We start from the raw sequence: 14155 nt of genomic DNA on the forward strand, positions 1-14155 counted from the left end.
TCTCATGCAACTCATAACTGCAAACATGTTTTATGGCTTTATGCCTACCACACACCTTTCCACTGTCCTTTGGGTTACATGACCAGGGAGTGGTCCTAAAACTGACCTAAATACAATTCATCTCAACTTTTTCTCTTTCAACTTTCAATCCCAAATTTGTACATACAATTTCATGTCATCACCTAATAGAAAAGGTAGGTAGCACAGTACAGAGAGCACCAGACCTGGAGTCAGAAAAAGTCCTGTTCCTGAGTTCACATCTGCCCTCAGACACTTACTAGCCGTGTGATGCTGGGCAAGTCACTTAACCCTGTTGGCCTCCATTCCCTCATTTTATTTGGACTTTATACTCTATCCAGAAAATGTATAAACATAAATGGAAGTGGAAAAATCATGTAGCAAGAATAAGGATAGCAGACAAGCAGCTCAAAAGTTGCTCTGGTACCCACATAATTTTAAGACAGAAATGAGGGTCTTCATCACATTCGATATAGCCTCTACGAAGAACTTTTGGAGATCATAGAGATAGATGTTTGTTGAATTGAACTGCTGTGAGGCTCTCTCATTCTGCCACACATCTTTTCACTGCCTTTTGGATCAATTACAGTTTTGATTTTTTTGCAGTACTCTACAGCATACATCACCAGAAGACTACATACATACATGCAAAGGATGAAAAGGCACAGACAACTTAGCACTGTTCTAGAGTGCCCATAATGATGAGATCACAGATCTGTTGAAGTACACAAAGTATAATATTGATAAGAGATCACAGAATAAAGTTATTTTCTTCGATTTATCATAAAATCTTGCACGATTCTCTCATATGCAGAGGAAATACCTTATTGGAGAAGAGTACCTAAGTTCACATTTTGTTCAACAAAATCAAAAGCTATTTTTATAATCAACAAACAACAAACACATCAGGATCTTATATTCTTTACAAGCTTTGTTATTTCATAGTATGAGAATGAATGTAAAATGTCTACAAAAGTCTGCCTGCTTCCTTTCCATACCTTTCATGAAAGATACCCTTAATGAGTGCAAAGACTGTTCTCAAATATTTTATAAAGAACAAAGAAGCTAAATTAGTAAGTAGCTGATGTCTTCCTTTCAGTTTTTTGTTTTGTTTTGTTTTTTTGGTAATAATACCATCTGTGATTTTTTCCATTCTTTTTGGAATTTTCTCCTCTCTGAGTAGCTTGAATATTGATTCCTAAGTACCTTTAAAACCATATTAATTCCAACATTTTCTGTATTGATTAGATCAGGATCAGCCACACTGAGTATGTAAACTCAGACTTCTTAAATGTCATTTCCACTGCCTTTGTGGAGGTAAGAGTTCTACTGTGATAGTGTGGTTGTACAAAAAATAATAAGAATAGATTATAACAGAAACACAATTAAATCATTTCCATTCAATTTGTTTACTGCTCTCCACTAGTTCTGATGACATACACCCTTTGGATGATGAGGCTTAAATTGCATCATCCCCCAGTTATGTACAACCTCTTTTCCCCTCCACTGCTTTTCACTACTTTGTCAGAAGATATTTTACAGTTATTGAGATTACCCAGCCATTAACTTGAAATTAACAGAGCTAAAATTCCTAAATAATAGTATAGCTATGATTTCTCCCAAGGAAATGGAAAAACAATGTGTGAACCACAAATGTCTCTGAAGTCATCTCTCCTTTACATTAGAAATCTAATCAACTGAATGCTTACCATGTGGACAGTGAAAAGATCCTGGCGATTCAACATTGGCAGAAAATAGGACCATGCTGTAGTCTTGCTACGTTTAGCATAATCAAAGAAAATGCTAACTCGTTGGTGATTTTCCTAAAGAAACATAAATGTTCAGAAATGTCATTTTCATATCAAATTTTGTACATGAAACATTTTCCTCCTTATTAAACATACAAGTAAGGCACTAAAGGTTTTTCCAATTTGCAAGATCACAAAACATTCTATTTTATTCATGCTAGTTTTTTGTTTGTTTTCTGGATGTTAACAATTACCTGCTGTTTGACAAAGGCATATCCTTATGTGTTTGTTCATATCCTTATGTTGTGGAATGCTTATTCTAATTATTGAGTCAAGTAAAAGTACTTCAAACAAGGACTTCATTCAGCTACAAAAGACTTTAAAATATTTTTATTCTTAGTCCAAGAAAGCTATGAAAGTTAATACTGTTCTCACTTTATAGTTAAAAGAATTAAGCACCAAGAAAGTTTCATTAAAGCAATATTTTTATAAAAACGAAAGTTTTATTTTCCTAAACTACTACTCTACTATTTCACATTTCTGCTCAAGAATATATAAAAAAGTCCTAATTTCTATTTTATTAACTCTAAATTTATGGCCTTCAAAACAAGCCATAATCTGATATCAGATGATCTAACCTACCCTCCAACTCACTACCCTCCCCTCCAACTCACTACCCTCTAACATCATACTTCTGGTTCCAAAAAAGCTAATCATCCACCTCCCTGCGAAGGCCACACTCATTCCCAGCCCCCACATACGGTCACATCATTCCTTCAAGTTTATTAATGAAAACTAAAGTTCAGGATTTGACTTAGATAATACTTCAGCCTTTGTTTAAGGATAGCCAGGATAACATGCACGTGATCATAGCAGATACACACCAGTGTCTTAAGTGCCCTAATAACTGATGAGGCAATTGTAATAATAATAAAAAAAAATAAGTCTTCATGGAAGAGGCAGCATTTGATCTGATCCTAAAAAGATCTTTGCTTTTCTCTAATAAAAATGACCCAACATTTAGCACAGTGCCCGGCACATAGTAGGCACCTAATATTTATTGCTTATTGATTGATTATTCAATCAATTGCCCTGGATCCTTATCCCTTTTGGGGGGCAGTACACCAAACTGCAAAGTGCTGACCTGGCCTTTGGATTCAAGGACCTGGGTTCAAGTCCCACTCTTAACATACACTACCTGTAGGGTCCTCAGCAAATCACTTAATCTCTCAGTGTTCTAGAGAGCAGGCAGGAAATTACTTGTTCATTTTTCAAGTTTAACAAGCAACCTTCTGTTTGCAACTTTAAATTTTTCCTGGTCTTAAACATATTCATCTTCATCTTCCAGCAGTTCTATAAGAGATTAATCCATTTAACTCACAGGCACTGGTCTAGTTACAGTACTTTGGAAGATAAGGAAGATACAGACCCAAATGTCTGATTTTTCTTGCTTAAGAAAATAAGTCCTGCTCAATTGTTAGCTAAGTCTTCAAATTTGAGGTTTGGAAAGTTTGGTTATGATGGAAAAACATCATTCATCCTGATTCTCTAGATCAGAGGGCAGGCAGCTACAAATCTATGGTATGCAATAGTTCACAAAATCACAAGTCACGTGGAAGTCCTTGGGCATTCATGATCTCAGGAGATGTCCCTAAAAACATACTATTTCACTTTCCTTCAACTCTCTCTAAACATATGTAGTGTTAGTGTTAATAGTCCAATAAGCTGCTTATGTGGCTATGACTTGTACTCTTCGCTAGGAAGCTGGAATAGAAACACAGAAGATACCTTGTTCTACACGTAGGGACAATCAACCAATTTTAAAAGAAAAGCTGCTAGCAAAATTAAATGCACATAGTATATGTTAAATAAAGACCATCTAAGTACTGAACATAGGGAAATTCTGCATATTAATCACCCTGAAAAATAAATCACACTTACACATATATTCATAATTACTAAATCACAATTCTCACAAGTTACAGAATTGGGGAAAATTTACTATCACCATGTATAAGTAAAATCCCTAAAATTTTCATTACTCTAAAGTAAACAAAAAGGTAAAACTAGCATATCAACTAAATGGAGTATTAACCTACCTGAAGCATATCATCAACCAGGGTTAGTATGTATTGAACTGTCTGTTCTTTGGAGATGTGAGTCATCAGGTTTATAAATGTTTTGGCACACTAGAAAATAAAAACACATTCAAATTTATACTAAATACTGTAATTCGTAATCTATAACTTTTATCAAGAGATGCATTTTTGATAACTATATTTGACTAGCTAAAGTTACTCCATACGCTTACGCAATTCAACTTAAAATTTGAGTAAAACTGCTTCCAAGACCCTTGAGAACAGGGGAAGCTAAGTCTGAGATTAAACATTTGCTACAGAAAATCAGCAAATAGATAAAAGAATTGACTGCTATATAAAAGACAATTTTTTTTAAAACACATTTTTTTCTCTATAAGTAGAATCACCATTGTCATATTAAAATACAATGCCTCCAAATCTTTCAAGGAAGAGAAGCACAGGGATTCTGACACCTTCTAAAGGACAATGTGTTGAAAAGGAACACCATAAGAGGTAAAAGAGATTAAATTTTAACTTATTATTTATTAAGCACATATTATGGGAATAGAAGCAGTGTGGCATAATAGATGAGAGCTGGCGTTGGAGTCAGAAAAACTTGGGTTTATGTCCTTCACGTTGATATATACTGGCTGTGGGATCCTAGGCAAATGTACTTCTCAGTGAGTGCCTGGCACATGGTGCCTAGCATGTAGTAAGTGCATAATAAATGCCTATGGACTGACGGAAAGACCAGAAATAGAAAACAGATACCTAACTGCATTAGTGAAGAGAGTTTCCTCACTGAGCTATCCCTACATGGATGAAATGCCAGATGTAATCCAAAATAACAAACAAAATATGCGATGGGTGAAGCCTTCTGCCAAGATGCTATAGCAAGATTCAAAGATGAGCAAGATGCTGACTCTACCTTGACAAAGCTTATAAAAATAGTGAGGATAAGGCAAGTACATAATTAACTACTCTACAACACAAACTATTTTAACTGCCTTTATAAGAAACACTTTATTCATTCATAAGTAACATTGATTGTCTATTACAATCTATGTGCTAGGTGCTATGGGAAACCCAAAGTTAAGTAAGACAAATCCTGCCCTCAAACAGTTTACAATCTAAGTATAAATCTTTTATGTGAAGACAGAAAAATCTTTCAGTTATAAGAAATGATGACCAAATTGGAAAAAATATAATTTTTAATTCTCCCTTACATTACAAAACTACAAATTACATACAGCAAAATAATATGGGTAATTTCACTCTAACTCTAGCTTAAGACAAATGGGTTGGACCTAATTACAGATCTTCTCATCCTTCCTTTAAGGTCTGCAATTTCAAGCTTTACCTAAGCCCACAGGGAAAGCAAATGATAGTCCTGAGGGCCATGATGAAAATGAAGCATCATTAGAAGCTGAGAACCACATAGTAAAAACATTTTATCAAAAGAGTAACATTCTAGCAAAAAAAAAAAACAAACCTATTTCAAATATTCAAAACATTTAGGGCTTTAAGATTTATGTTCCATATGTAAACAAGCAGGAATTCAAGTAACTATCTTCTTCAGGGCACCCAGGATTCTTTCTCAGATTAGATAGTTAACTCTACACCATATAACAAATACCACACTGAGATGTTCTCATTGAAAAGATCACCAAGGTGATCCCTGTAAGAAACATCCACATGAAGTCATATCACACAAAAGTAATAATCATAAACTAAGCCAAAAGTTTCTTAACAAAAAGCACCAAAGTAACAAATAGACAAATAAAATGTCAATGAGAAAGAACTTTCCAATTCTCTTTGTAGTTCCTTCTAGCCAAACAGCCTTTTTGTATGGATTTAACTCCACTGATAGTCATCTCCCTAATGATCCTAAACTCAACTAAAACCAAAATGAACATTGACTATATTTTGGAAGAAGTGATGAACTACACCAGCTACATAAATGGACTTCCAAAGATCAAGGACATGTGGGCTGTCTAGAAAAGAAGGAAGGAAACTCAGTGCTCTTGCCACTCACTAATTTAACATTTATTTGTACAATCATTTACAACCCACAAAACTATTTACTAACCCACAAATAAAAAATTAAAAGAGCCCAAAAGAGTGAGTGAAAGGTGTTATCCTGGCTATCTCACCGAATAATTACAAGAACTGATTTCCCTATCAGACTAGTATTAGCTATGTGCAAAAGTAGAGATTTCCACATGGATGCCACACACTTCTAAATCAGTTATACTTTTTCCTTATGTCTGTGAATTTAAGGTAGTATGTAATGTGCCCTAAAATCTAATGATAACTCTATGGGAGTTGACATTTTTAGCTAGAACTTTAAAAAGGTTATCTAAAATTAAATAAAATACAATAAAATCTCTTCTACATAATGATTTGTGGAATTCATCTCCAATTTTCCTAGTGTATCATTAAAAATGATAAAGTATTTCAAATCTAATATTTTATTATTTTTGAAAGGGTTCATTTATATAGCCAAATCCAAACACCAAAGACCACATTTATTACAAGATACTACTACAACATTTATATTACTTAAGTCATATGAACCCAGACATCTAAATTTTATCAAAATTTTAACATTTTAAACATGAAAAAGTATCAAAATAAAATACCTGGCTGCCTTCATTTTGAAGCATTTCTTGCTTCTCTTCTGGACTTCTTTTCATCTCAAACCTCTGAATAAATTCACAATCTTCACCTGAAATCATCTGTCCCCTAGAAAGCAAACACAGAATTTGTTTTATTAAATAAAAGTTAATATGTGTATACTAAAGTTGGTTTCCAATGAACCACCCAGAGATCATTTTAGATTTTCTTGTCTTTTCTAAAGCCCCCTATGCTAAAAAGTGGAAATGAAAGCAGCACTAAAAGACAGCTCAGGTTAAATGTAAATTCTGTACCAATACTTGCACAAGATGACAGAGGACAAAACAAACTTTCCCTCCTCTTAGTAGAAAGGTAGAGGAGTATAGATGTAGAATGTTGCAAATCTTGTCAGATGTTGGTTTTACTTAATTGTTTTTGTTACATAACAGGGTTTAATGGGGAGTTGAGGGAAAGCAAATAAAAAAGACAATGTTTAATAAAAGAGGAATCAAAAGTGAAATGTTGATAGTAAAGACCTATATCCCACTGAAAAACAAACTGCCTCAGATTCAATACATGAGTCTCCTATATTTTATTTCCTATTTCATGGAGGCAATAAAGGAATAACCTGTGGCACTTACCTATCTTCCTTCAACCCATTTCTATCACGACATCTATCCTTTTATTCCTCTCTCTAATCTAAGGATGTAGCCCTGCTTTTCTCCACGAGTTCCCTGATCTCAACCATTTTCTACTCCAAGAAGAAATCTGCTCCATGATATAATCTGAAACTCCTCCTTCACTCCTATGTGTCATTCAGACTCCTTTTACTATATTTGGTTCTCCCCCAAGATGCAATCCTGGGTCTTTTATTTACACTAGCTCACACAGAAAGTAAAATGCTAGCAATTCCTTTAAGTAAATAAATGGGTGGGTGGGTGGGTGGGTGAGTGGGTGTGTATAAAAACCCCTCTTCCTGAATGCTGAAAACTAAAAATAATTTTTTTTAAGTCATTAAAAAAAAAAATGAGGAAAGATGCAGTGGGACAGACCTGGGAGAGATGGTGTAGTAGAGGGGAAAGAATTTCTTATGTGATTTTGGGTATGTCTCTTAGCCTAACTGGGCTTCAGTTTCCTCCTCTTTAAAATGAGGTTAGACTAGATGGTCCCTCTAAAGGTCCTTTCCAGCTATGATACCGCATTAACCCAAAGTTAGTTTGCTTTCTTTTTTTATTTTATTTAATAGTATTTTGTTTTCTCCAACTACATATAAAGACAATTTGTAACATTCATTTTTTGAAGGATTTTGAGCTCCAACTTTTCTCCCTCTTTCTCTCCCTCCCCCCCCTCCAAGGATATAAAATCCAATGGTTTTTAAAAAAGAAAAATACTCAAGGACAAATACAATACCCAAATACAAAACTATTAAGGAAAAACAAAACAAACAAAACCTCCTCTTCCCTCTGATCCAGTCTCTTATTTACAAGTATCTAGGAGACATTTCTACTCATATCTTACTAACATTGCACCTTCAACATATCCAAAATTAAACTCATCACTGCCCCCCTTAACCAGCTCAGACAACTAAATACCCTTCAAAAGGCACTAAAATCTCTATCTACATCCACTCCTTTCTTTCCATTCACACTGCCACAACTATTTTATGCTCTTATCACATCCTACTGCAATAGCTAGCCTCCTTTGCTCTAAAAATATAACACTTTTGGGATGCCTACTCAAAACTTTATGACCTTAATGTCCCATATATTCTCCTGGGTCAAATAATACTACTAAATCCTTAAATGTAGAAGGCAATACAAGCACAGATTACTCTGAGTTATCATCCCCCCAGAAAGAGATTTTACTAGCCTTGAGGCATTTTCCAAGAAGGATCAAAACAATACAAAAATAGTTCCATTCTAGGTATAAGCCAGGATTAAATCCCCTTCCGAGCTCCTGATTTCCTCAGTACATGGTTATAGTCCAAAATATTCTGATTTATGCAACGTTTAGAAAATAGTTTCCATGAAACCAAGCACAGGATAAAAGATCAGTCAGAACCAGAAGAGGCCTCCTCAGAGATATCATGATAACAATAATGATCATTTACAGAGCACTTTAATGTTTCCAAAGTACTTTGCAAATATGAAGTCCTTTGATCTCCACAACAACCCTGACAGTAGGTGCTATCATTATCTGCATTTTACAAATAAGGAAACTGAGGGTGACAGCATTTAGGTAACTTGTACTGGGTCACACTGTCACTAAGTGTTTGAGGTGTGATTTGAACCTGGGTTCTCTGGACTGGAGGTCCAGTACTCCATGGACTCAGTCACCTAGCTATTCCCTTATTATAGAGATTAGCAAAGTGAGGTTCAGGGACTTGAAATGACTTGTCCAAGGTAGTAAGTGTCATAGGTGAGATTTACACAGCTTCTTAAGACTATTTGAAACTACTTTTCACTTCCTTATAAGAAATACATAAAATAACCGGAAGCAATCTAATTCTCTTCAAATTGAATCTTCCTAAATATACAACATAATTGTTTATCATTTATTTTTTCTTGTGCTATTTAGGATAAATACTATTATGATGAATAAATTGGAAATTTCACATTAGAAATACCTCAATAACCAATAAAATGCTGAAACACTTTTCAAATGGAATACACCTAGGCTAGAAACAGATGGCCACACATACACAATTTACCATGATCTTAAAAAAAAAAAAAAATGTTCAATTTCCAGCATCAATTATCTTAACAAAACTGTCTATAACAGTAACAGGCTCAAAAGAAAAAAGATCTATTGATTAGAGATGCAAATCAAAACAACTCTGATGTACCACATCACACCTATCAGACTGGCTAACATGACAAAACAGGAAGATGATAAATGTTGGAGAAGATGTGGGAGAGTTGGAACACTAATTCATTGTTGGTGGAGCTGTGAGCTCATCCAACCATTCTGGAGAGCAATTTGGAACTATGCCCAAAGGGCTACAAAAATGTGCATACCCTTTGCCCCAGCAATAACACTTCTGGGACTCTATCCCAGAGAGATCACAGAAATGGGAAAGGGAACCACATGTATGAAAATATTTATAGCAGCACTCTTTGCGGTGCCCAAAAACTGGAAATCAAGGGGATGTCCATCAACTGGGGAAAGGCTGAATAAATTGTGGCACTTGAATGTAATGGAATACTATTGTGCTGTAAGAAATGATGAACAGGAAGACTTCAGAGAGGCCTGGAAGGACCTATATGAACTGATGCTGAGTGAAAGGAGCAAAACTAGGAGAACACTGTACACCACAACAGCCACAGTGTGAAAGGACTTTTTCTGGTAGACTTAGAACTTCATTGCAATGCAAGGACTTTAAAAATTCCCAATGGTTTCTTAAGGCAAAATGCCTTCCACATCCAGAGAAAGAACTATGGAATTCAATCACAGAATGTAGAAGATCATTTTCTTTTGTATTACATTTTGGTTTGTTTTATGATTTCTCTCAATTCATTTTAATTCTCCTATGCAACATGACAAAAGTGAAAATGTATTTAATAGGAATGTATGTGTAGAACCTATATAAAATTGTATGCCATTTCGGGGAGGGAGGGGGGAAGGAGGGAAAAAAATCCAAGTTATATGGAAGTGACTGTAAAACACTGAAAATAAATAAAAGAAGAAAAAAGATCTAACTATTCTACTCCAAGCATATCAAGGAATAACAGAGCACTGTCATGGGAGTCAAGAAATTTAAATTCTAGTTCTGCTACTCATATGTGACAAAGTCTGGACCACAGTTTCCTTATCTGAAAAATGGGAAGGGAGTGAGGGGTGCCTCCCCCAGATTCCTGTTATTACACAATCTTCCAAATTACCTCTAAATTCATTCCAGCTCTAAGTCTACATAGTCTATAATTCTGTGAATGAAGGCAAACAAGTTACTTTATAACTTTTCATCTAGTTGGTACCACATAAAAACTCTGTGGCCCATATAAAGATTGTTAAAAATGTCCAGGTCTTCCAAAAGACTCATCATGAAAAATACTATTCACAAGAACTACGTAATCTTAATGCAGATCAAAGCAGGCTCTCTTTTTTTGTTGTTACTTTGTTTTGTTTCTTCTTTCTTGTGGTTCCTCCCATTTGTCCTAATTCCCCTGTACAACATGACTAATGTGAAAATATGTTTAATATGAATGCATATACAGAACCTATATCAGATTGCATGCTATCTTGGGGTGGGAAGAGAGGCAGAAAAAAATTTGAAACTGAAAAGTTTATGGAAGTGAATGTTGAAAACTAAAAATAAACAGATAAAATTAAAATAGAAAACAAGACAGGAGACAACTTAGCTACAAGTTAGATGGAGCAGCAGAGTGATACTTAGAGAATAACAGCAAAGCTTTTGTTAATGTGTCTTCTTTAAGGTTCTTCTCATGAATAAAATCATACAATTTCTGATATTGAATCATTAAAAAAAATGTCCAGGTCTTTTAAAAAAAAAAAAAGCAAAGACAATAAAAGTATTTGACTCAATAGAACACAAATTAAAACTCCAAATTTTAACTAATTCTTAAAAACAGGATTCCTATTTCAACCAAAAATATAGTGATACATATGACTATCACATCACTTGATGAAAATATTGGTAGCAATTGTCACTTATTTTACACACAGAAAACTTAAGGCACAACAGAAAGATTATACAAGGTCCTGAAGGTCAAAAAATTGAGAACCTTAAACTAAGGTGCTCAGAATGTCCAAGATTAAGCAAAAAGAAAGTCCACATAATAGAAGAGGACTTTCTACCAAGACATCCCTTAGAAATTAGAATTAGTGGTCTCAATTCTAAAATATAAAGAACTGAGTCAAATGTACAAGAATACAAGTCATTCTCCAGTTGATAAATGGTCAAAGCTATGAACAGGCAGCTTTCAGAGGAAGAAACTGAAGCAATCTATAGTCATGAAAAAAATGCTCCAAATCACTATTGACTAGGGAGATGCAAATCAAAACAACTCTGATGTACCACATCACACCTATCAGACTGGCTAACATGACAGAACAGGAAGATGATAAATGTTGGAGAAGATGTGGGAGAGTTGGAACACTAATTCATTGTTGGTGGAGCTGTGAGCTCATCCAACCATTCTGGAGAGCAATTTGAAACTATGCCCAAAGGGCTACAAAAATGTGCATACCCTTTGACCCAACAATATCAGTTCTAGGACTATACCCCAAGAGATCACAAAAATGGGAAAGGCTCCCACATGTACAAAAATATTTATAGCAGCTTTTTGTGGTGGCCAAAAACTGGAAGTCAAGGGGATCCCCATCAATTGGGGAATGGCTGAACAAGCTGTGGTATACGAATGTAATGGAAGACTATTGCGCTATAAGAAATGATAAACAAGAAGACTTTAGAGAGGCCTGAAAAGACTCATATGAACTGATGCTGAGTGAAAAGAGCAGAACCAGGAGAACTTTGTACACAGCAACAACCACAGTGTCTGAGGAATTTTTTCTGGTAGACTTAGTCCTTCATAGCAATGCAAGGACCTAAAATATTCCCAATGGACTCTTGAGGCAAAATGCCTTCCACATCCAGAGAAAGAACTATGGAACTGGATCACAGAATGAAACAGACCATTTTCTCTTTTGTTATGTTTTGTTTTGTTCTGTTTTCATGGTTTCTCCTATTCATTTTAATTCTTCTATGCAACATGACTAAGGTGAAAATGCATTTAATAAGAATGTATGTACAGAACCTATATAAGATTGCATGCCATCTTGGGGAGGGAGGGGGAAAAATCTAAGATATATGGAAGTGATTGTAGAAAACTGAAAAAAAAACTTAAATTAAAAAAAGAAATTAGAACTAGTATAAATGTAATAATATCAAAATGATGAATATATCTATGGATCATTATTATGATTTATCTTAATAATTCATATCAACAGGTAAGATGCTAGAAGAGAAAAACAAATCCTTACAACTTCAGGTCCTTAAGGTTTCTGCACCAAAATAGAGAAATTCAAATTAAAGTTCAAATTTGGTAGAAAACAAAATTATAAAGTGTTTTAAGAACTAAAATACCATATAACTTAAAACCCAGGTGAATCACAGTGGGGTGCTCCTGTACTTCTATAATTCCTGCTACTCAAAAGAGAGCTAGAGCTAAGGTTGGTGGGATCACTTGAGTTCAAGAGTTGAGCTACAGTGGGTCTAGGGTATGTAACCTATTAAATAGTCCTCACTTTTCAATTTGGGGAGCCTCAGGAGCAGGGGGCCCAAGCAGAGGGCAGGTTGCCTGAGGAGAGGTAAAATAGCCCCAGTCAGAAAAGTAGAACAGGTAAACTACCATGCCAATTAGTAGTGGAATCTAACCCAGGAGGGGTTGCTGCACTTTCAGTTTGGGTGATAGAAGACAAGCTAAAATACTAACCAAACAAAACAAAAAAGCAGCACACTCAGCTAATAATTAGCTGACTTTTGCCATATCAAAGCCAATAAATTTAGGCCCAAGCTTCATATTATAAAAAAGACTAGCAGTCAATATATGCTCAAAAGATATACTATAATCATAGGAAGAGTGTTATGAAGTAATACAGGGTGAGCAAAGCAGAACCAAAAGAATATAGACAACTATATAAATAAAAACATTTTTTAGATGGCAATAAAAGGCAGATTTTTAAAAAACTAGAAACTTAGTGCATACACTTTTCTTCTAACAAAATGTAAAACTACTTAAGTATAAGGTTATATGCATGTACTATTTATTAACCTCAAAAATTCTTTTATCCTGTTTTCCTTAACTTCTAGACCATGGAAGATTCAAATCTGAGCACAGTGGAGGTTTCACGAGTCAAAACACAATTAACCTATTTAAAAAAAAAACAACTTTTAAATTACTTTCTTGAAATCCAAAAGAATAAGAAGGCATTTAATATTTCAATATTACATTATTCACCTCCACAAAAATCCTACTCCAAAGCCTCATCTCTGCATGAACATGATCCTGTCTTCTTGAACACTATGCCAATGGAATACTAGCTCTGAAAGTTCCTACCAAGATAGAAAGGTCTGGTAGGAGTCAGTAGGGGGTTAATAATGGACTAAAGGTTTTTCATCCAAGGAATAGCCTAGCTAAGTTCAGAAAAGCTCATCAGGTTGGCAATAACATGATGAATTTGAGGATAAGAGTAATTCTCAAAGACTATTCACTAAGCAACTCAAGCAATCTGCTTCTTTAGAAAGTACTAAACTATGGCATTAGAAAACCAAGTGGCATTTCAAATTCTGCTTCACCACACCTGTTTAGCATCAAATGAATTTCAATTTAAAACAATTTACAAATAAATTTTCTTGTCATCAAGAGATCCTGACTTTAGTATAAATACAAAATCTACTTTGTCAAAAAATGAGATACTTCAGCATATTTTCCTTGTGCAAAATCATTAGGGCCTCAGAATCTATGTGTTTTAGCATCATTCAAAACGCTTTTCTTAAAATACAATAAACTTCACCTATACATGCGTCCATGACAAAAGTCATATAAACCAAATTTTTGGAAACGGGATAATCATTCTAAATGAACTTAGGGTGTTCTATATTTTAAATAACATGCTGTGAATCCTAATAAATTCCCTAATTTATCTCTTTCTAAATTTCAACATTTATACATCAAG

At 34.7% G+C, this 14155-nt stretch overlaps 1 protein-coding gene across 7 annotated transcripts in view; it reads right to left on the reverse strand.

Annotated features, from left to right (window-relative positions):
• ATP6V1H (ATPase H+ transporting V1 subunit H) overlaps positions 1-14155 on the reverse strand; it is a 119882-nt gene that overhangs the window by 88635 nt on the left and 17092 nt on the right. For all 7 annotated transcript variants that reach the window (XM_072604593.1, XM_072604587.1, XM_072604594.1 and 4 more), the window contains exons 3-5: positions 6487-6589; positions 3866-3955; positions 1728-1841 (exon numbers count right to left, since the gene is read on the reverse strand). In XM_072604593.1, the coding sequence (XP_072460694.1) occupies positions 1728-1841; positions 3866-3955; positions 6487-6589 (307 nt within the window). The remainder of the gene's footprint in view (positions 1-1727; positions 1842-3865; positions 3956-6486; positions 6590-14155) is intronic.

Source organism: Notamacropus eugenii, chromosome 4 (genome assembly GCF_028372415.1).
Source record: "Notamacropus eugenii isolate mMacEug1 chromosome 4, mMacEug1.pri_v2, whole genome shotgun sequence".
NCBI classification, from domain to species: Eukaryota; Metazoa; Chordata; class Mammalia; order Diprotodontia; family Macropodidae; genus Notamacropus; species Notamacropus eugenii.